Source organism: Corylus avellana, chromosome 2 (assembly GCF_965113065.1).
Source record: "Corylus avellana chromosome 2, dhCorAvel1.hap1.2, whole genome shotgun sequence".
In the NCBI taxonomy this organism is placed as follows: Eukaryota; Viridiplantae; Streptophyta; class Magnoliopsida; order Fagales; family Betulaceae; genus Corylus; species Corylus avellana.
This window is the reverse complement of record NC_142491.1, coordinates 21999184-22022408: the sequence shown is the minus strand read 5'-3', so window position 1 is coordinate 22022408 and position 23225 is coordinate 21999184. Positions and strand designations below refer to the sequence as shown.

Here is a 23225-nt window from a genome sequence, read left to right as displayed (position 1 = left end):
GTTTCGATTGACCCAGGGACTAAATTTTTGAAAAAAAAAAAAAACACTTAGGGGGGGGGGTGGGCTTTCAATTTTTTTTTTTTTTTTTTTAGATTTAATTTTTTTAAATTAAATTAATAAAAAATTAATATTTTAATTAGGTAAAACGGGGAGTTTTGAGTGGTCCTAACGGCTGTTAAAATTTTTTGACGGTAGAAAGTTTATTGTAGTTTCGATTGACCCAGGGACTAAATTTTTGAAAAAAAAAAAAAACACTTAGGGGGGGGGGGGGGGGGTGGGCTTTCAATTTTTTTTTTTTTTTTTTAGATTTAATTTTTTTAAATTAAATTAATAAAAAATTAATATTTTAATTAGGTAAAACGGGGAGTTTTGAGTGGTCCTAACGGCTGTTAAAATTTGTTGACGGTAGGAAGTTTATTGTAGTTTTGATTGACCCAAGGACTAAATTTTTGAAAAAAAACACTTAGAGAGTTTTTAATGAAGACGCGTTGACTTAAGGAGTTTATATATAATATCCCTTATACTTAAACCAAGTATGGGGTCAGTTTGTGACAAAAGAGCCTCAACAAAAATTTTTTTTGATAAGTAAATAGCCTCCAAAAATTTTACATGTACTCTATTATATGATTTATGATTCTTTAAAATGCAAACACCAAAACAAGAATAAGATTAACTTATAATTATTCTACTCCCGCAACAATTGATAAACACAAAAAGGTGCACTCAGAAACTCTGTTAGTTCAGCCATTTTATCTCGCAATCATCAAGACCAGTACCCTAAGCACCATCAATCTTGAAATAGAAGCTGCTTCCAACTTAAACTTTTTGATGAATAGATTCGTTATCAAATCGTGTAATTGGTGAAAATAAATGGTACCTGTATCAATTCAAAAGGGAGACTTCTTTAAAAGGTTGAGCAGTTTGCTTATGTAAGAAAAGTACAAAAAGAAGAAGGAAACACAAGTGAAAAGGCCCAAGCATTTACTTCCCTAGGAACCTCAACTCCACAAAGCGTTAAACTCTAAGAAAGCACATTTACAACATTTTGGTTTTTTTTTTTTTTTTTGAGAGAAAGAGAGAAAACTTCTGAAATAGGATAGAACAAAAACATGAATCATCATCCAAAGTTTTTATCACATGATACGTATACCATCTCAATTCTTACCAGAACTTTAATCATAAATTTTGTTCAAGCATACTTCCATTATAAGATTATAACATGTGCTAGCATAAAAATGTTCTTCATGTATTACGTGAGAACGGCTGGTTTGGAAAGTGAATAGAGCTTAGTTTTATCACAAATAAACATTTCTATGACAATAATAAAACCATTTGCCTTAATTCGTAGGTAGTTGGTATATATATATTCCCCTCTCAGATGAGGAGGCATGGGGTTTTACCCCATATGTGTTTTGAGGGCGGAACCACTGCATCATGTGAGGATACAAGGTAATAGGTATGTCTAAACACCATAAACATACTCGCTCCATCTTTTGTCAGTCCAAGTTACAAATACCTGATCCACATTACACTTGGTTTCACATTTTAATCTATGATTTTTGAAGTGGGGTATTACAAAAACCAATAGTTTAGCAAAATGTTGACTCAATAATAATACCCATCATTACTTATCAAAAAAAATAATAATACCCATCATATCATTTATTTCCATTTATTTCGTACTAATTAGGACTATATCTTTACATACTGCAAGCTTGTAATTAGAATTGAGAGAAACTACACTTACTCTTTTAAACTATCATTCAATTTTTAATATTTCCCCAAACTTTAAAAAAGTTGCAGTGTCCCCTACTAATTTACCAAGTACTTTCACTTAACACCCTTCGTTAGGGCTTTTCGTTAAATCCATCAAAAAATAGGTCAACTCAAAATAGTAATAGGGGAAAATTCACTTTACCTTCCTGAATTTTTAAGAGTTTTTCAATTTGAATCCCAAAGTTTAAAAATTGGCAATGTACCCCACTAATGTTTAAAAAATTTTCAATTTAAATCTTCTGTTACTAATTTCTGTTCAATTGGATGGAATTTTTTTTTTTTTTTAAAAAAAAAAAGCGCCTGAGGGTAATTATGTAATTTCATAGATTTCCGTCAAAATTTGACTGAAATTAGTAACAGAAGGTTTAAATTGAAAATTTTTGAAACTTTAGGGAGTACATTGTTCATTTTTAAACTTTAGAATTCAAATTGAAAAACTCATGAAACTTTAGGGGGGTAAAGTGGATTTTTTCCATAATAATATTATTAAAATAAGTGCTTCAAAAGCTCCCCAAAAAAGGCACATCTTGGCTAAATAGTAAATACCCCCGCTTACCCTTAAATTAAGGCCAACAGAATTTTAAGTCACTTATGTTTTGCCGTGGTTAGTGGTTACTCTACATAAGGTTTAAGCCAATTATGGAATTATTTTTTCTTTATGATGAATAATCATTTGTCACTGTTGAAGCAGTTTTCCGAATGATGACGTGGGAAAAGGCCTAGCACAATACTTGATAACCGAAGGTTAAACTGAATGTGATAGACAAAGAAAAAGGATCAAAGCTACCGGCGTTGTCCGGCCGGCGGAAGCTCCGATGCCTAAGTTAGTTGAAGTATTCAACAGAAAAATAACTTGAAGGTTACGGATCAGAAAAAAGATAAGCAAAATGCTCAGCTCAAGAGGGTAAAAAGAGTTGTTACCGAAATAGTAAAAGGGACCCCCCTTTTATAGGCATTGGATTGTACCTGTTCATCTAACACTGTGGACTTTTACCAAGGGTCCACGTGTCAACAATATATTGTAGAACATCAAATAGGATATTTATTCAAATACGTTTATTGTTCCTGAGGGTAATACTCAGTTCCTGCCTCAGGCTCGGCTAACCGAGTCTGATAACCGAATCGAGCCTGATAACCGAATGTCGATAATCTAATTTATATGAACCTAAGTCTGCTGAACATGAGTTCGTTTTGAACAGTAAAAATGACCGAGCGTGGGGAATGGGCTGGTAAATTCGAACTGGGCCCAAATAAGCCGAGATATGACCCAACAGTTACCCCCCTAATTTCCTTTTTCTAACAGAACAAGGAAATTACATGTAGGAAATCGAGTGTAGGTCAGCTTCTATAAGCTCGGTTTTTGTCGTTTGGCAAAATGATGCGAGTTGGCTCTTGAAATTCAAATTTTCAAAATTTGAATTTCAAAAAATAAAACTGAAGCGTTCGGGATCCTTACCTTCGCCTTTCAAGAACCACGTGTAGGTTTCTAGGTGGTTTTACGCTTCCCGTAATGGCCATGCGTCAGCTTCTGCACCGAGAGAGAAACGAAGAGACGTCGCTTCGCCGAACCCTAGTCCCTAGGGTTCATTTAATGCACCGGTTTGGATTCTTCGAAAAAAAGTCTTTAAAAGGCCTCCTTCTTCTTTGTTTAATCCCTATCGTTTTATATTGCAGAAGCCATTGTCGCTCTTTTGGAGTTTTATCAATCTTCTTCTTTCTTCTTAAACTGATATTTTCTTCATTCAACCCTTTCTTGATTGCATCCTTCCTCTATCTTGAACGTTCAGTCAAGAACTTCTGTTTGAGCGTTGCCTATTCATATTCCAACAGGGACTTACTCCCATCTTTCGTTTCACGTTCTTCTACTGTCAATACCTGATAAGTCTTAGGGTTGAAGAAGTTCCCATGGAACTGGGCGAATCACACCTGGTTACTTGGAAATCAAAGCTATCCGAGCTTGATGAGTCCAAAATCCGTGAAGATTGGCAAATCCCAGACTCGGTTCAACTACGCTTCGACACCGACCGTGTTGGAGCAATAGCGGATGCCAACAACAATGAAGTTTGCGTATACTTGGAGATGTTCCGAGCAGGGCTGAGACTTCCTTTTCCGAGGGTAGTTCGGGAGCTGTTGAGTTACATTCGGATAGCTCCCCACCAACTAGCGCCGAATGGCTGGAGGTTATTCTTTGCCAGCATGATCGCTTGGCCGAGCATACTTGGGGCAGACTACCCTCTTACAGTGCCGGAGTTTCTAAAAATTCATCAACTTACCAAATGCCCTAGAACCAAGTTCCTGTTCACCTTCCAAACCCGAAAGAAATATAGGCTTCTCACCTTTCGATCTACTTATCAGAGTAACAAAGGATGGAAAGACGAATTTTTCTTTATCTGAGGTGACTGGGAATTTTCAGCTTTGGAAGTAATAAGGGATCCAAGTGTCCCTCGGGAGATTACTGTTCCGTCGAACCGAGGTATGAACCGAGCTTAGTTTTACTGATTTTCGTCTCTCTTCTTTTTCTTTTGGCAAAACTAATCTCAAACATGCTTCTAGGTCAACAGGAGCCAAATCTGACCATTAGTGACGAACGGCATGTTAATGATGTGATTCGACATGCTGAGCTTAATCCATTAAAAATGGATTATGACGCTGTTATGACCGAGGAGAATAAGGCTCGGTATTTGTGGACCCTGGCACCTGCAAGTCTGGTAGAAGCCGTAGAAGCTATTCCGCCGAGAGTCTCAGTGGTCGAGGTGCCGAGAAGGCCAGCTGCTAGGGCCACCGAGTCTTCCAAAGGAAAAGGCAAGAGGAAGTCTGAAGACGTTCCTCTGAAGAAAACTTCGACGAGGCCGCCAATTAGTGCAAGAGTCTCCCTGACCATCGCTGATGAGCCTGAGGGTCCCAAAATCCCCTCTCCAAAGAAGAGCAAGAAACGAGTAAAGACCACTGCAGGGAAGCTAAAAAATAGGGCTAAGACTGCTGAGGATAGCTCACAGGCAATAAAGCTTGTTGCCGAACCTGCATCCGAAGGAGTGATTGCACACTCAGCCAACGTGCGCAAAGAAACGGGACAAGGGGCGCTAACGATCCGAATGCTCCCGAGCCTGAAGCAATTGCTTCCCACGTCAGGGCATACTCCAACGTCCTCAGCGGGGTTAGAGAGTTCCTGAGCAAACAGGATAAGTCGGCCGAGGACGCCGTCTCTGCAGTGCGTACTCCTCCATCTTCTTCCAAAAATCCTGTTAGGGTTGAAGCTCCAGCATCCGAAGTCCTGGAAGTTCCCCCCTCCTCGGCTATTCCTCGCTCCGCAGCTCCTACCGAGGCTGTACAGACAAGTTCCTCTGAATCTTTGGCGATTATCCAACCAGGACAAACCGAAGGTGAGCCTTCGTTCCCACATCCCGAGGCTAACCGAACCGAGCCTTCGATTGATGAAGTTACAGGCAGCAGGCCTGAGGTTGAAGAACTGGACACTTATGGTCCCTCGGTCCCTAAAAATTGCTGATCAAGTGCCAATTTTTACCGAGCCAATGGACGCCGAGCAAACCTTCGTCGAAGGGGTGATTGAAGTGTCCTAGGATGACAAACAGCTTGACGTGGACTCAACAGCAACCGTTGGTGGAGTTGCTGAAGAGGAAGTGGGTTTCAAGTTTCCAGTTGGCGACGAATTCCCACACCTTGGGGAGTCGTCCCATCCTGTGCAAAGTGGGCTGCCGAGTATGACAATGGAGTGTCCCTCTGAGCCTCCAAAATTCGTCTTCAAGGAGACTCCTGCCTGGTCATGGAGGGCATCGGGCTCCTTTGCAGAACGCACACCTGCCCCTATATACTGGGCTTTCAGGGAGCCCCTCACTCGGTTAGGCGACAAGTGGATCGAGAATCCCTTCGCTCTATTGGCTGGTGCTATTCCAGCCAATAATCCCGTGGAAGTCAGCACCTAGGTTTCGAAGGAGGTGATGGAACACATGCTATACCATCAACTTGAGGTAAATATACTCCCACCCATTCGGTTTCTGATAATAACACTCGTTCTAAAACTTTTCATTTGCAAGGGTCAATGCAAAGCATGAACTACTACCTTCATTTCAGAAGGTCTACTGAACTCACGGCTCGGGAAAGCGAGCAAACCAAGAAGAAGCTTGAGGAAGCCGAAGCTGAGATACAATGGTTAGAAGCTCAAGGCGCAGAAGCTGTTTCTTGGTCTCACCAGTTGGAGTCTGAGCTTGCTACTGAACGAATAATGCATGCGAGTTTAAAAGCTGACTTCTTGACTCTTTAAGAGGGAGCAACTCGGCTTAAAAGAGTTTTGATGAAATCTCGGCGTTGGAGCTTGAGAATACGCGGAAACAACTTGAAGGAACCGAGGCTGAGCTTCTTATCGCCAAACAAAAGGTTAAAGATCTGGAGGCTCAGCATTCTCAAGCTCTCTCTCGGATTCGGAAGCAAAGTATCCAGGGGATCACTGAGAGATCCAGGAGCAGACAATTGCTTCTCGATAATTCGGCCTTGGCTGATAAGGTGGCTTCCTATAAAGAAAAACATGCTGAGGCTGAACTTCAATGCCAAGCCACTGAGTCTCGAATAAATTAAGTTTTCGAAGAGCTGGAAGTAGTTCAGAGACATTCGGCCACTCAGTGCACCAGAGCCGAAGTTGCTGAGGGAAAATTGAAAACAACTGAAGAGCAACTTCTGGCCTCAGAGAAAAGACGAAAGTCAGCAAAGAAGAAGGCCAGAGCTGCTGGAAAAAGGGCCAAAGGTTTAAAAGGGAAATTTCTGCGAGCTAAAGAGCAAGTTTTCAAATACAAGAACAAAGCTCGGGAATTCTATAAACAGCTTTCCTTCGCCTCCTGGGCTCGAGACTATGGCTGAGGCATGGGTTTCATCTCGGGTTTCGAAACCTTCCGTAGCTGGTCGAAGAACCCTCCCGAGGGTATCGACCTTAACACCATAAAACCCAAAGATGTTCCTCCCACCGAAGAGGCCATTTCGAAGATTGCCATACTCGGCAAAGAGCAGATGCCCGATTGCAAAGGCATCACTATCTTCGGCTTTAACCCGTTTGCTCAGCGTCAGGTTGGGGAGTCTTCTACTGCGGCCGAGCGTACCAATGCTCCTGGTGATTCGGAGAAGTCAGTGGCTGCATCTGATGAAGACTGGGACCACGCCTCTCCTTGATTTTTTCTAAGTGTAAATATCGAGAGAACATCTCTCTTTTTGTATCTAATTATACAAACTTGTAAATTGAAGAAATTTTTCATAATGAGAAAATCTTGTGTTTGCCCACATCAAACTTGCACATCGATACTCGGTAACTTCATGCAAACATACTATGTATACCCCCCCGATTCCCATAGTTTATAAATGTAATTTATACTGATGGGAATCTTAACGAGGCATAAAAGACTTTGACCCGAGTGTAAAACTTGAATTAATACCGTAGCGTGCTACATATATGACCGAGAATGTGCTGCTTGTGAATATACTCGGTAAGTGTATATTCTTGCTTGAGGAATATGCTTGGTATGAAGGCTTAATACTCGGTGGATTTTGTAGTTGTAGGGATATTATGAACTTCATCATCGGGAAAGTGCCGTAGTGAAGTTTAGCCGAAATACGTCCGGGAACTTCTCCGGCTATATTCCTCCCATGTAGAACCTTTGAGTTAAGGTTAAGTTTGGAAAGCGCTTTGTTCGGCTATATTTCTGAACTCTTCTTTGGGAAAGCGCCTTTGCAACGTTACACCGAGTTACGCTCGGGAAATCTCAGGCTATGTTTCGCCGAAGGGGAACCTTCGAGAAAAAGGTTTAAGATTGGAAAGAGCTTTGTTTAGCTATATTTCCGAACTCTTCCTCGGGAAAGTGCTTTAGCGATATTTCACCGAACTAGGTTCGGGAAAAAGCTCTAGCTATATTTCACCGAAGGGTTGGAGAGTGTTACAAATACTTCTCCAAAAAATGACTCCCGGAAAAGCGCTTGGTTCAGCTATATTTTTCGAGAGTAGAATCGAAAGATTTGGCATGTTAACGCTCTGCTTCCTCGGGAAAGCGCCTTAGCGATATTTGACCGAGCAAAACTTGGTAAATTCTCCGGCTATGTTTCTCGGAGGTAGAATTTTAGAGCAAAGGTTTACGTTTGTCCAGTGAAAGAGCCTTGGTAAGAACATATCGAGTGACGCTCGAAAATTCTATGGCCATTCTTCACCGATTTTTAAAAAACCTTTTATCCGAGCATTTCCTCCGAACGTTTAGACGAAAGCATGGTCTGCTACAAACTTAAGATTTTTGTATGACTATAATCTCAGAGGATCCTTTATTTAATACGCATTGAAGAACTATGGAAAGAGTACAACGAAAGTGATGCTCTGAGAATTACAGTTCTATACAAAATACTTCTTAAGATGTTCGGCATTCCATGGTCGTTGGAGTTGTTTTCCTTCGGAGTTTGTAAGGTGGTAAGCTCCCGCTTTGCCACATTTGATCACCTGGTATGGTCCTTCCCAATTTGGTGCGGGCTTTCCTTCGGTTGCATCTTTGGTTGCTAGAATGACTTTTTTCAAAACCAGATCTCCAACTTGGAATCTGCGATGCTTTACCCGTCGGTTGAAATACCGAGCTACTCTCTGCTGATATGCCGCCATTGTGACTTGGGCCTGATCTTGTTTTTCTTGTAGCAAGTCCAAATGCAACTTTAGACCCTCGCCATTGTAATTGGGGTTGAATGCATCCACTCGAAAACTCCCGGATCCGACCTCGGCAGGGATGACAACCTCAGTTCCGTAGGCTAAGGCGAAAGGAGTTTCCTCAGTTGGAGTCCTTCTGGTTGTGCGGTATGCCCATAGAACTTTGGGAAGATTTTCCGCCCATTCTCCTTTGTGCTGACCAAGCTTCTTCTTCAAAATTTTGAATATGGTTTTGTTCGTTGCTTCCACTTGTCCATTTGCCTGAGGATGTCCCGAGGATGAAAAGTATTGCCGAACATGAAGTCGGGCACACCAATTCCAAAAGGACTCATAGTCAAACTGCTTACCATTGTCCGTAACAAAAGCATGTGGAATCCCATATCGACAAATGACATTTCTCCAAAGAAATTTCTCGATGTTTTTTGCAGTAATATTCACCAGAGCTTCAGCTTCTGCCCACTTGGTGAAATAGTCAACAACAACCACAACAAACCGAACTCCTCCTTTCCCTGTAGGTAATGGCCCTACTATATCCACCCCCCATTGTGAAAATGGCCACGGTGAGAAAACCGAGCTATGTTCTTCAGGAGGCTGCTTGATAACGTTGGCAAAGCGCTGGCAACTGTCACAAGTTTTGACCATATTTATGGAGTCCTTATTCATACTCGGCCAAAAGAATCCTGCTCTTACCGCTTTGTGTGCTAAAATACGGGGTCCCGAGTGACTACCACATATTCCTTCATGAATCTCTCGATGGACATAATCACCCTTTTCTTTAGAAACACATTTAAGGAGCGTTAACATAAAATCTCGTTTGAAAAGAGCTTCATTGACTAATGCGAACCGAGCAGCCTTTCGCTTTAACTGTACTACCTTTCTCTTATCCCCCGGCAGAATTCCCTTTTCGAGATAACTAACAATTTCTTCAGCCCAAGCAGGCATGACTTCGATAGTTAGAATAAAAACCTTCTCAGCGATGGAAGGTTGTTGCTGAATTTGTATTATCTAGTCGGATTCTCCCACCTCACACTCAGTTGAAGAGCCTAAACGGGCCAGATGGTCGGCCTTCTCGTTCTCTTCCCTCGGGATTTTAACAATGCAAAACTTCTTGAAAGATTTTTGCATACCTTGAATTTTGGACAAGTAGAGTTTCATTTTGGTGCCCTTAGCCTCAAACTCACCGCGAATGTGGCCGACTATAACTTGAGAATCACTCCGCACCTCTACAAACTCTGCCTCCAGCTCTTGGGCTAAACCAAGCCCAGCTATTACAGCTTCATACTTGGCCTCATTATTAGTAGTTTTGAATTCTAACCTTAATGAGCTCTTCAACTCTCTTCCATCCGGCGTGATCATCACGACCCCAGCTCCGCTATTTCTCTTGGTAGATGAACCATCCACATAAATTACCCATGTTCTCTCTTTCGGCCAATCCTCCTGGTCTTGAATGTTGGTGAATTCTACCACAAATTCTGCTAAAGCCTGACCTTTAACAGCATCACGTGAGATAAAGTGAATGTCGAATTCACTAATTTCGATTGCTCAGTTGACCAACCAACCAGACAAGTCTAACCTCCGGAGTACTTTCTTTAATGGATACTCGGTCAGGACATTGATTGTATGAGCTTGGAAGTACGGTCAGAGCTTTCTGGAAGCAATCACCAAAGCGAAAGCAAGTTTCTCCATCTGTACGTATCTCTCCTCGGCCCCATACAACGCTCGGCTTACAAAGTAGACCGGCTTCTGTACACCCTCTTCTTCGCGAATCAAAGCTGCACTGACCGCGGTTGGAGATACGGCTAAATATAGATATAGTACTTCTCTAGGTATAGCTCGGCTGAGAAGAGGTGGACTGACCAGGTACCTTTTAAGTTGCTCAAAAGCTTGTTCACATTCTTCAGACCATTCGAAAGCCATGCGTAAAATCTTAAAAAATTGGAGACACTTATTTGTAGATCGAGAGATGAATCTGTTTAAAGCTGCAATTCTCCCCGTCAACTGCTGAACTTGCTTTATATTTTTTGGAGATTGCATGTCCAACACCGCCTGGATCTTCTTTGGATTGGCCTCTATCCCTCGGCTGGAAACCATGTAACTGAGGAACTTCCCGGATGAGACTCCGAATGCACACTTTGTAGGGTTTCAACTTCATCTTAAAACGCTTCAATGTCTTAAACGTCTCCTGCAAGTCTGTAACATGGTCTATCTGCAGCTTGCTTTTGACCAGCATGTCATCAACATAAACCTCCATGTTCTTCCCTATCTGTTCTTGAAACATCCTGTTGACCAGCCTTTGGTAAGTTGCACCGGCATTTTTTAAACCAAATTGCATGACTTTGTAACAGTACAAGCCTCGGTCGGTGATGAAGGCTGTTTTTTCCTAATAAGATGGATGCATGAAAATCTGATTATAGCTCGAGAAGGCATCCATGAAGCTCAGCAACTCATATCCTGTTGTTGCATCAACCAAAGAGCTGATATGGGGTAGCGGAAAGCTATCTTTCGGGCAAGCCTTGTTAAGGTCGGTAAAATTTACGCACATCCTCCACTTCCCAGAGGACTTCTTAACCATCACTACATTGGACAACCAATTAGGGTAATGCGCTTCTTCAATAAACTGAGCCTTCAGAAGTTTGTCCACCTCCTCGGCAATTGCCATGTTTCTGTCGGGAGCAAATTTCATTCGCTTCTGCTTCACTAGCTTAACTTCTGGATTAATGTTCAAGTGATGAACAATATCCTTGGGATCAATCCCTGGCATGTCTTCAGGAGACCATGCAAAAACTTCAAGGTTTTGCTGGAGAAACCGAACAAGGATTTTTTTAACCTCAGAAGTTAGTTGAGAACCGACCTTGACAACTTTTCTTTCATCTATAGGTACGTCAATTAATGGCTCGGCTGGCTCCTTTCTCAACTGCATCTTCCGCTCGTCTCCCAGATTACCGATGGTCAAAAGTGCTGATTTTGAGCATTTCTTCAAAGATGTATGATAACACCTTCTGGCAACAACTTGGTCTCCCTTAACTTCGCCAACTCCCTCAATGGTTGGGAACTTCACTTTCAAATGGTAGGTAGAAGTAACCACTCTTAATTGATTCAAAGCTGGCCGACCGATAATCATGTTGTAAGCTGATGGTCGGTCGATGACCAAAAAATTCACCATGATAGTGGATTGCCTAGTAGCGGTCCTCGCAGTGACTGGAAGAGCAATCAACCTAATGGGTTGGACACGCTCACCTGCAAATCCTATCAAGGGTGACAAGAAGGGTTTTAACTTCTCTTGGCTAATGCCTAATTGTTGGATAACCGTCCAATAAATGATATCAGCCGAACTTCCATTGTCCACCAACACTCGGTGAACTGCATGGTTAGCTACCGTCAAAGTTATCACCAAGGCATCATCATGTGGCATCGAGACTTCTTTCGCATCTTCCTCTAAAAATGTTAGAACACTCGGTTCTCGTGTCTAGACTTTGGAGGGTTTTTCAAGTACAAGGATTTCCTCAATTCTTGCCTGCTTGGCATAAGCCTTCCTCGCCGAGCTTGATTCTCCTCCACTAGCAAGGCCTCCTGAGATGGTGTGAATCTCGCCAATAATTGCTTGGTTCTAGGGATTCTACTGCTGATTATTCGAAGCCCTCGGCTCGTCACGCCTCTGCCTTTGGTTGCGTGATCGGTCATTATTTGGTCCCAAATGCCAACCCTGACTATCCTGGATATTCTTTCCCTTGCCATTTTCCTCAACTAAGAAATTCAGCAACTTTCCATTCCTCATAAACTTTTCAATCTCGAACTGAAGACTGATACAATCCTCGGTTTGATGCCCATGATCATTATCATACTCACAAAATTTCCGAGTATTACGGTTCTGGGGAGGAGACTTCATCCTTCCTGGCCATCGAAAGCTCGGATCCTTCTTAACTTCCATGAACACCTTATAAACAGTTGTATTCAGAGGTGTCCATCCCACATATTGTTGATGCTGATTTGGCCGAGGAAGTAGATCGACCTTTCTTTCCAGGATCTTAGGATTTTGGCGATCCTTCTTTTTCTTCTCGACATAGACTCTCGGTTTCGTCATACCTGGATCAATAGCAGGTTTGTTCTCAGTAGCTTTAGATTTCAACAACGCTGAGATAGTCTCTTCCTGCTTGATGAACTCCTCTGCCTTGCTGTTGAACTATCGCAAAGTTTCTGTTTTTCGCCTTTTAGACAACTCGGCCATCAGAGGCCCTTCAGTCTGTATACCGTGCATCAATGCTGAGAGAATGGTTTGCTCGTCAGTACTCTCCACTGCCAGCTTCTCCTGATTTAACCGCAACAAATAATCCTTTAAGGACTCGTTCTTCCATTGCACTAGGGATAATAAATATGCTGGATTCTTCTTTCTCCTTCGAACGGCAAGAAATTGTCCTAAAAACTGCTACCCAAGACAATCACAATTATCAATAGATTTAGGACTCAGACTTCCAAACCATTCTTTGGCAACTCCCCTTAGAGTTAACGGGAAGGCTCGGCAAGCAATCTCGTCAGGAGTTTTATGAAGGATGATGTGAGCTCGGAAGCCTTCCATGTGATCGGAAGGATCTCCACTTCCGTCATATTCGCCAATCCGAGGAACCTTAAAATGGCTGGGCATTGGGAACCTCGTCACCCGGTCAGTAAAAGGTAAATTGGTATGTTGCATCAGATCCTCAGTAGCAGACCAATTTTCTCCATTCTCAATTAAGAAAGCCATCTTTTCAAACTTCTCCTGGAGATCTTTAACATCTTTATGCACGGCAGCCTCCACAGGCTTATCAAGATGTGACCGAGCATGACGGGAATGGCTACACTGGGAATGACTATGGTGAGTTCTGGCATGACTGGACTCGCCATGGTGTCACCTACCACCGAGCTGTGAACTTTTGGTGTGGTCTCGTCGATGAGTGTTTGCTTTGGTCTGAATAGTATGAGGATTTCCTTGTATTGAACTTCCAGCGTCTTGCTGGGTCGAAACATGTCGAGCTGATGGCGGTGGATCTCTGTGCGACTCCTCTCGTCTCCTCTTCTGCGACGAATCTTCTCTAGGAGGTAGCCTAGAGACGATCTCTTCATTCTGCTTTCTCATAGCCTCAACAGATTCGGCTATTCGCTTCATGAAATCCACCATGATGGCCGTTTGGGGATTTGGATCGTGTGAGGTTCCGGGTACATCCGGTTGGATGATTGGGATAAGGTGTGGTGATGTGTTGAGGTGTGGAGGTGTGTTCGCCATATCGGAATATTTGAGATTAGTAAGAACAGATAAAAATCGTTCCCACAGACGGCGCCAAACTGTTGAAGCAGTTTTCCGAATGATGACGTGAGAAAAGTCCTAGCACAATACTTGATAACCGAAGGTTAAACTGAATGTGATAGACAAAGAAAAAGGATTAAAGCTGCCGGCGTTGTCCGGCCGGCGGAAGCTCCGATGCCTAAGTTAGTTGAAGTATTCAAGAGAAAAATAACTTGAAGGTTACGGATCAGAAAAAAGATAAGCAAAATGCTCAGCTCAAGAGGGTAAAAAGAGTTGTTACCGAAATAGTAAAAGGGACCCCCCTTTTATAGGCATTGGATTGTACATGTTCATCTAACACTGTGGACTTTTACCGAGGGTCCACGTGTCAACAATATATTGCAGAATATCAAATAGGATATTTATTCAGATACGTTTATTGTTCCTGAGGGTAATACTCGGTTCCTGCCTCAGGCTCGGCTAACCGAGTCTGATAACCGAACCGAGCCTGATAACCGAATGTCGATAATCTAATTTATATGAACCTAAGTCTGCTGAGCATGAGTTCGTTTTGAACAGTAAAAATGACCGAGCATGGGGAATGGGCCGGTAAATTCGAACTGGGCCCAAATAAGCCGAGATATGACCCAACAGTCACCAATTGCAAAGTCAATGAATCAGATTCTAATCGGCAAGAAGCTTTACATGATCACTTGTTGTTTCATAAATGGTTGTTATAACATAATTGACAAAAGGTTTCTATTATTAGATTGTCTGAATTTTACATAAATTTAAACCACTTAAGAAAAGGAGTTACAAATTAAGTCCACTTTGTCGAGACAACCTTAGTTACATAGCTCACATGCCCAAAGCAAGTAGACCCCGTAACCCTCCGCAATTTAATAATAATGAATCTCAATCTATAACTTATTTTTCAGCCAACTTTGGAAGCATAAATTGCTGGGGATGGGAGATTGACGGTAAATTCGAAGTGCAAAGCTTACTTTTGTTATCTTCAGCTACAATCAATGCTTATGAATAGAAAAATGCTAGAGGTCAATATTTTTTTTTTTCATATTTGACCCATGTTATCTTACAAATGAATCATTAGATTTGTAGACTTATATGAACTTTATATAAGTTAATGGTAAACTCCACAAATCAAATAAATGATTTATTGAATTGTAAGAGAATATGAGCAAATATAAAAAATTTATTGACTCCTACCATTTTTCGAATGAATAAATCCTGTTATCGTTCACACATTCAGTTTCATCCTGCAAGTGTCATTCATTTTCATCCTTCTCTTCTTCTTCTACTTCTTTTGTTGACGCACATAAACAATTGTAAACTTAATTTCCCACAGCTTGTCCACAACTGATTCTTACAGCTTACTTGAGATAGATTGAAGATACTCGCATCCATCAATCTGATGAATATGCTTCAACAATTGAAGATCATTATGCAGTGAACGTTGTAGATGAACCTTGTGGAGCAAAAAAGACCCCTGTGTTGAGAGAGATACCCGAAGAAGGAGTGAGTGAAGTGTTGCTTGATAAAGAATCTATGGCTGCTTTGACGTAGCTGTGTTTGTTCATGACAGCTCTAATGCTTTCTCATGGGAGAGAGCAACTGAGTTTCTGGAAGAAGTTGCTAGTCATGGTAAAGATACTAGCTTTGAGGTTCCTCGCCTCATTGTGGCAGCTGAATATGATCTGGGCTTGTTTCCCATGGCCAAACAAAATTATGATTTGGTTAGTCGGCGCATGGGAATAGAGGCTCCCATACCTATCAGCTCGAAGCTGGGTAATCTCCATCATGTATTCCATGGGATTGTAAGTGCTGCAGAAAACCCTCATTTGAGCATTCCGACAACTGAAGCTGCAGGAAGAGTTGCCGCAGAGCACAGCACCCCATAGTTCTTTTTCTTAGAGATTTCCTTGCCTCCAAGGCAGTAGACAATGTCTTTTTAGTTTTTTATTTTATCAAAGTTTAATGTCTCACACTTTAATGAAGGAATTTACTTTGATAGTCATGAGTATTAAGTCTCTAACTATGATAAAACACCTTTACGGTTGGCACAACATCATTACTTTGTTGGCCGCCTGAGGCAGCTCTTGCCAAGAGATTAAACAAATAAAATGCAACATCATAACAAGAATTTTTTTATGCATAATAATAATTTATTGAAAGAAAAGAAAAGCCCATGTACACAAAAAATACAAAGAGAGGCAAGCACTCTCACTACAAGAAAAAATGGTGATTAGCGACAACAATATTTGCAGCAACCCAAAAGTCGAAGACAATAATTGCTTACTAGCGTCGACTCTCAAAAGTTGATGCTAATAAGAGACTACTAACGAAATTGTTGACGCTAATAAGAGACCATTAACGAAATTTTGATCGTTACTGATAGTCGTTTTTAATGGTAGAAAAAAAATTACTCAGACACCGTGCATCAAGGCCTAATACCAAGCCTTGGCCAACACCACCGTTGAGCTTCAATACCTTCAGGCACTTCTCAAAGAATTGGGTGTTTCTTGTCTAAACCACCTATTTTATGGTGTGATAATCTTGAGGCTACTTATCTCGCTGCCGCTAATCCCATGTTCCATGCACGCACCAAACACGTTGAAATAGATTCTCATTTCGTTTAGGATAAAGTGACTTCCAAGACATTATTGATTCGGTTCATTTCAAGTAAAGATAAAAAAAGAAGACATCTTCACCAAGCCCCTCTCATGTCTAACAATCTCTGCGTTCTTCCTATCCCACTTCGATTGAGGGGCAGATTCAAAATCCAAATGCAAGGACAAATGTGATCAGTCTAAGATAGCAAAATAGTTTCAAATTGTAAACTTGAATAAGTCGAACCGCATGTACTTATTGGAATGATACAACATAACAAACAGAGTAGAACCAATATATTCTGCTGGAGTCCATCACCCTCTCTGATCATATCTGAAACATCATGGGAAATTAAATATCATGATCAGGATGAACACAGCGCATTTTATTGTATGATATTGTTGAACATAGATGCAACTTTGTTGAAGGTTTCTTGTTCTTTCTTATCTCAGTAATTAAATCTGATGACACCGGTGATGTATACAAAATTTCCAACACTTCCAATTCCTTCGCATTCTTGAGCAAATACTTGATTAGTTCTATTTCATCCTCTCTATCGAAAAGCTCCATAGTTACTTTTTTCAATTGCCGAGTAAACATGAGGTTTTGAGATTCCCAATATCCCATCTTAACTGAAAACTCTCTTGAAGGCATTGAGTTTGTCACCTGCCAAAAGAACAAAAAAGTTAAAAGATGTGGACAATTTATCAAAATAGTGTTGAAAAGCATATATAGTGAGTGCTCTTTAGCTTACATTAGCAAAGTCCCGAGTTAAACATGATACGGTGAGATGCTTTAGATTAATTATTCCTCTGAGAAGCGAGAACAATGGTAGTATTTGGACACCTCTTGAACTTCTTCTCTCTGTTAAATGCTCTAAATTATCAAATAAAAATGGCAAGCAGCCCTGCTCAAGTAAAACCTCAACAAAACATTCGTTTATGGTTAGACATTTGGCCCTTTGTATGCTGTGAAGAATCTTATCAAAGATGTGCTTGCTAGAAGCTTGATGAGTAGGAAATGAAAGAAGACCCATTTCGGCATTGAACAGATGAGGAAAATCCTTCATACAATTGTAATAATCCACTGCAGATCCCCCCAAAAAAAACTTCTTGAGATTGGGAGCAGAGATTGTCAATGATTTACCACCAGATTTTGAACACCATGATATACCAAGATCCTGGAGTTTTTCCTGCAGAATGCTAATATTGCAGAGCTCATCATAATAATTTGAAAGTAATAATGATTCAAGAGACGGGCTGGTGAATGTTATACTCTTTACCCCGCTTATTTTACGAAGCCACAAACACTTGAGGGACTTGAAAGATGAGAGCAATTTTCCAAGGTTAACATTGCAGCCCTTTTCGGTTCGAACAGGGCGTAATTCTAACCTCTGCAGATTTGTAGCAGCAAAATAAGGAGAGGGTAATCTGACAAATCCATCCCCGGCATCAACCTTGAGCTGCCTTAGGGAATTACAACCCAGAACACAATGTGGCAAGTCAAAGGGTTTACCGAGGTCAAAGACTAGTTCAAGGTTAATTCTTGCAACTCCCATGTTTACTGCATGCTGCAACCACGTCGCCACCCGGTATTCGTCGTCTCCGCCGACGAAAGACCATCGGAGCCGAAAGGTTTGGGTCTTCACCCGATGCATGCAGCGGAGAGAGATGAGCCGATCCACAAAGCTGTTGAACCGAGATCGGCTTGATTCGTCGGAATTGATCAAATCGATGTTACTCAAATCCAAATGTGGGTTTAATATGCATAACTCTCGGCGTCTTCTTGACACCACGCTTAGTCTCGAAAGGTCCCTCATCCGGAGGAAAGAAAGAATGTGATGAACAATTTCGTCTGGAAGGTCGCTGAATCTTCCATCATCATCAGCATCGTGCACAGATTTCTGCTTAGTAGGTTGTTCCATGAATACAAGAACAAGAAGTCAGATTTGAGAAAAAGGTTTAATCAATCAAGAACAACCCAAGAAAACCTTGTCGTCCTTCCAGGAGAGAGAGAGAGGTCTTTCAGCAAGATAAAAAACTTCTCCCCTTCTTTAAATTGGTATTTAGTTTGATGAGTTGGTGGGTTTTGGGATTTCAGTGATGATCAAATTTGGTGATGATTTGAGTGTTATGTTCTTGGGATTTTTGAATTGGGGGTTTGGTTTTGGGATTAGGTGGTTGTAGGTGGTTGATCAAATGTGTGAGATTGGATTTCGGTTCTATTTGTATTTTCTGTTGAGAATTTGTGTTGGGTTGCTCTTAACTCTTAAGGACTCAATCGACCGGCGTCCGGCAAGCAGTAGTACATGCAAAAGTGAAGAAAATAAACAGATAGTGCATAATGCATGCCATGTGGTGGGAATTAAAAAACTTTCCTTTCATCATATATATATATATATATAACAAGCAAGTAGTCATCTTGGACGTACTAATTGAAAGTAAGCCTCAGTGTTGTTAGTATACTATCTTTGCTTATTATTATTATGGGTTTTGTTGCAGGGAGAATCTTTGATTTAACTTGCTCTATTGAGCTACCTGGCAGCTTTCCATTCATGCTCATTGCAGCACAGTGTGGGGGTGAACATGGTGAGATATGTAGCTGTAGCTATCTACCCCCCAAGAACCTGATAAACTGATAAACTTTGGAGGCTTATTTGAGAGCCTATTAAATTCTGTTGGATTACGTGAAAAGATGGGTTTGAGGTTGAGGTCCTACAATTCCTTCCATTCAAAGTGTTGCCAGCATAGCTCCAAGGATCAATCCAAGCCGTTCATTCAAAATAATGACTTGAAATAAGTCACATTCGTAATTATAATAAAAAATTTAATAGGTAGTTGAACAAATACTCTTTGAGAGAGTGACCATAAATTTGGTTGTGATAGCAGATTAATAGGAATTTTGTGAGTTTTGTTGTGAATCAGGGATTTTGGGTTTTTGGTTGAGGGTGATTCTTATTTAGATTGATTTCGCTTTTGAGGGCCAAAATATGGGGTCTTAATATTAAGATATTTGTTTGATTAATTTGGGGTGATTTCATTGTTGTTTTGATGAAAATGGTTATGAAGAATTTGCAGAAAGAGAGAGAGAGAGTGGAAGTGGGTGAAGAAGGAAGAGGAGGACAAACAAAAACCGCGATTAGAAAACTTTTGCTAATTCTTTTTAAAGCTACGTCGTTTAAATTGAAAATATAGGAGTCTTAATCCGGACCATAAATTAAAATAACAGCACATGCGCATAGAAGCCGGATCCAAATACCAAAGCCTTTTCTTTGACGACTTTCTGCCAGAAATTTACATGTACTCTATCATATGATTTATGAAAATCTGGTTATGTCAATGTGATCTGCATTCAAGCACTGGACAACATGATGCTTTAAAATACAAACACCAAAACAAGAACAAGATTAACTTCTTCTACTCCGCAACAAAAGCCTCCTGCAAGAATTGATAAAACCATAAAGGTGCACTCAGAAACTCTGTTAGTTCAGCCATTATATCTCGCAATCATCAAGACCACCCTAAGCACCATCAATCTTCAAATAGAAGCGGCTTCCTACTTCAACTTTTCGATGAATAGATTCGTCATCAAATCATGTAATTGGTGAAAATAAATGGTACCTGTATCAATTCAAAAGGGAGACTTCTTTAAAAGGTTGAGCAGTTTGCTTATGTAAGAAAAGTTAAAAAAGAAAAAGGAAACACAAGTGAAAAGGCCCAAGCATTTACTTCCCTAGGAACCTCAACTCCACAAAGCATTAAACTCTAAGAAAGCACATTTAGAACAACCTACATTTTGTTTTTTTGTTTTTTGAGAGAGAAAACTTCCGAAATAGAATAGAACAAGAACATGAATCATCCAAAGTTTTTATCACATGATACGTATACCATCTCAATTCTTAAAAGAGCTTGAATCATAAATTTTGTCCAAGCATATTTCCATTATAAGAGTACTTATCAAAAAAAAAAAAAAAAAATTTCCATTATAAGATTATAACGCATGCAAGTATAAAAATTCTCATGTGAAGACAGACAATAATAAAACCATTTGCCTTTGTAGCTAGTTGGTATATATTCCCCTCTCAAATGAGGAGGCATGGGGTTTTACTGAGTAATTCTATAAGTTCCTCTTGTGTTACTCAAAAAATGAGGTGGCATTTAAAATTACTATTTGATCAAAATCCAATAATGATCAATCACAAGCACAATAGTAATTTTAAGAGCCACATCATCTTTGGAGGGACACAAGAGTGACACAAGAGCGACTTGTAGCATTACTCGGTTTTACCCCATGCGTGTTTTGAGGGCAGAGCCATGCATCATGTGAGGATACAAGGTATGTCTAAACACCATAAACATACTCACTCCATCTTTTGTCAGTCCAAGTAACAAATACCTGATCCATATATTCTGCCTGCAAGAATCAAAGCTCATTTGGTTCAGAGTGACTGCCATTGGCGGAATTCTGCTGGGATGTGATTGTTAATTCTTTTTGGGGTCTTCTATACCACAAAAATGCAAACCACAAAGTCCTCCATAACCCCCCGTTTGCAAAGTGTGGAATAAATATTCTCCCCCAATATGGATAATATGGCCCCAGCAATTTGAGAAATGTGAAGAAAGCTGCTATGGCAATCAAATGCCAGGGAACTTCTGCATCCTGACAATTAAACCAAACAAAAATTATAACAAACACAAAATATCTAACTAGACTTTCCACTTGCCTTGTCCATAGAAAAACAGAATTTTGAAATGCACTCATAAAGAATAACATCCACCCTAACCAAGCCTACTACCGAGAAGCGTTAATGATTGCATCAAAGAGTATTTCGCCTTTTGATGATACCAAAAATATGAGTTCATATTGGTGGTAAAAAATAATGATAATGAGAAAGCTTGCTGTAGTCAATTTTATTTAATTGGCTTTCAATGATCTCTTTCTCTTTTCTTCTTCATTTTTTTTTTTTCTTTCATTTTTTTTTTTTTATCTCGCTTTGTAAGTTACACACTTGATGGGTCTTGAATCCATGAACTCACCCTATTCTTTTCTTTTCTTTTTTTTCTTATTGTTTGCTTGGGGGGTTGTGCCATGACTATGTGGTAAATGTGGCAACAATGCAACAGATGATGCCATTTCTCACCATATGTGAACAAGAATCACAAGAGGTTTTGATTGACCACTCTCATGTTCTACCCAACTAATGTCAGAAAATTAAAATAGTTGATTAATGCTAAATAAACAATTTCACCTTGAGAACTGAAGATAGATCCTGTGCTGTATCTCTCAAGACCCCAGCAACAGCAATCCCAATGAGAAGTGGAACAGGGACAAGAAAAAGCTTCCGTTCATGCGCACAGTAAGACATTTCACTAAGGGACGTAACTGCCAGTAAGGGTACACATAGGTATTTGACAACTGCCAAGATGAGGTCGAGGATGAGTTGAACAAAGTTCTCCAGTGCGCTGCTCCAAGGGAAGCTCTTGACTGATTGAGGACAATTGTCCCACAACTTTCTTGCCTTGTCCATTAGGTGGTTCAATTTCAATTTTCCAGGATCATCTGACTGGTTTGCCGACATATTTATTGCACACGATATCCGGGGCCTAGTATTCTGAAATAACCAAAATGGTTTAACACTCACACTGCAGTTCTGCTCTTTAACATACTGCAATGACCCCTGCAACAACAAACTCATTACACTAAGAAAGCATTAAGTCCTAACTAGTTCAACTGCTAATTAAGATGGCTTCAAGGAAGAAATTCATATTGCTGCCAAAATTCAGCTGAAAGACATGGAGGCTAGTAATTTATTTCTTCATCCCACATATTTAGCCATTATATCAACCCTAGACTGGGAAATTCAGCTTCAACAAAACCCAGACTAGTTCTAACTACATAACTTGTTGTCACAAAAAAATTCATTAAACTCATTACTTGCTAGAGGCCACAGTCTCACCTATTAAGTATCATATCCTCATTTTTTTTCTTCTTCTTTTTCTTCTCTCTACCTCTCAAAACCAATAAGAAAAAAAAAAAGACCAAAGATGATAACAAAATCCATGCATCAAATTACTTCAAATATATATATATATATATATATATATATATATATATATATATATATATATAATCAAGAAACCCGATAAATTCAAAACAAAAATAAAATAAAGATAACCCCAAAGACACCCATTTTAATTTGCTCTTATTAGACCCGTTACCAAAATCTACCTTTCCAAGCAACCAAACACATCCATTGGAAGAAACATAAAGAAATAGACCCTCAAAACATATGAGAAACCCGTATATTATGAATTTTTATAATTAATTTTACACACAAGTCGGAAGAAAATTCAGATAGATATGTATAGAAAGCTTTACCTTGAACCCCTGAAGGCAAGGAGAGTGAATTCTGAGAGCCATTCTAGTGGAAGCTTGGAGATGAGTGGAAGCAGATAACAAATGTGAGGGATATGGGGTTGTCATTTCTGATCAACAAGAAAACCTTTTGGCAAATACAGAAAGTTAAAGTGATGGGTTCGCTCAAAGCGCCATGACAGAATCTTGGAGGATAAGATCTTGAAACCCTTTTGGAGTCCCAACAGTCCTTACGGAAAAAGTTGGAGTCGGAGGGTTTAAGGTGGTAGAGCAATGATTAGGTACTGGCGTCATTGTGTGAGCACTTGTGCACCTGCATCTAATATTTGGTTTTATTTCATTTTAAGAGCCTTTTTGGGAAGGATTCTAGATTTTTGGGGATTTTTTTAAGAATTATTGAATATATTTTCTTTTGATAATCTTGAATCTCTTTGTTTTTGAGAAGAGACAAATGTTTATAAAAAATTTTATAATAAATATTTGTTGCTTTTCACTTCTTGTTTATAATAT

The 23225-nt window shown here is 40.2% G+C and overlaps 4 protein-coding genes across 5 annotated transcripts; all 4 read right to left on the bottom strand.

Moving 5' to 3' along the window:
• Nucleotides 1–823: 823 nt before the first annotated feature.
• Nucleotides 824–23009, bottom strand: LOC132186388 (uncharacterized). 2 transcript variants are annotated; one of them, XM_059600349.2, is made up of 4 exons: nucleotides 22719–23009; nucleotides 21589–22017; nucleotides 20736–20999; nucleotides 824–877 (listed from the first exon to the last, which is right to left on the bottom strand). In XM_059600349.2, exons 1-3 carry the CDS (start codon nucleotides 22821–22823, stop codon nucleotides 20763–20765), a joined length of 771 nt encoding a protein of 256 aa, XP_059456332.1. In that variant the 5' UTR covers nucleotides 22824–23009; the 3' UTR covers nucleotides 824–877; nucleotides 20736–20762. The 2 variants fall into 2 exon arrangements, with proteins under 2 accessions (XP_059456332.1, XP_059456323.1); XM_059600340.2 differs by lacking the exon at nucleotides 824–877 and adding an exon at nucleotides 19590–19960 and having other exon boundaries at nucleotides 22719–23008.
• Nucleotides 9461–10372, bottom strand: LOC148587490 (uncharacterized). Its single transcript, XM_088512643.1, has 2 exons — nucleotides 10118–10372; nucleotides 9461–9937 (listed from the first exon to the last, which is right to left on the bottom strand). The coding sequence occupies exons 1-2, from the start codon at nucleotides 10370–10372 to the stop codon at nucleotides 9461–9463; spliced, it is 732 nt and encodes a 243-aa protein (XP_088368769.1).
• Nucleotides 10836–11867, bottom strand: LOC148587489 (uncharacterized). The gene has a single exon (XM_088512642.1). It carries the CDS (start codon nucleotides 11865–11867, stop codon nucleotides 10836–10838), a length of 1032 nt encoding a protein of 343 aa, XP_088368768.1.
• Nucleotides 16692–18596, bottom strand: LOC132168790 (F-box/LRR-repeat protein At3g58900-like). Its single transcript, XM_088512641.1, has 2 exons — nucleotides 17125–18596; nucleotides 16692–17006 (listed from the first exon to the last, which is right to left on the bottom strand). The coding sequence occupies exons 1-2, from the start codon at nucleotides 18262–18264 to the stop codon at nucleotides 16692–16694; spliced, it is 1455 nt and encodes a 484-aa protein (XP_088368767.1). The 5' UTR covers nucleotides 18265–18596.
• Nucleotides 23010–23225: the final 216 nt, after the last annotated feature.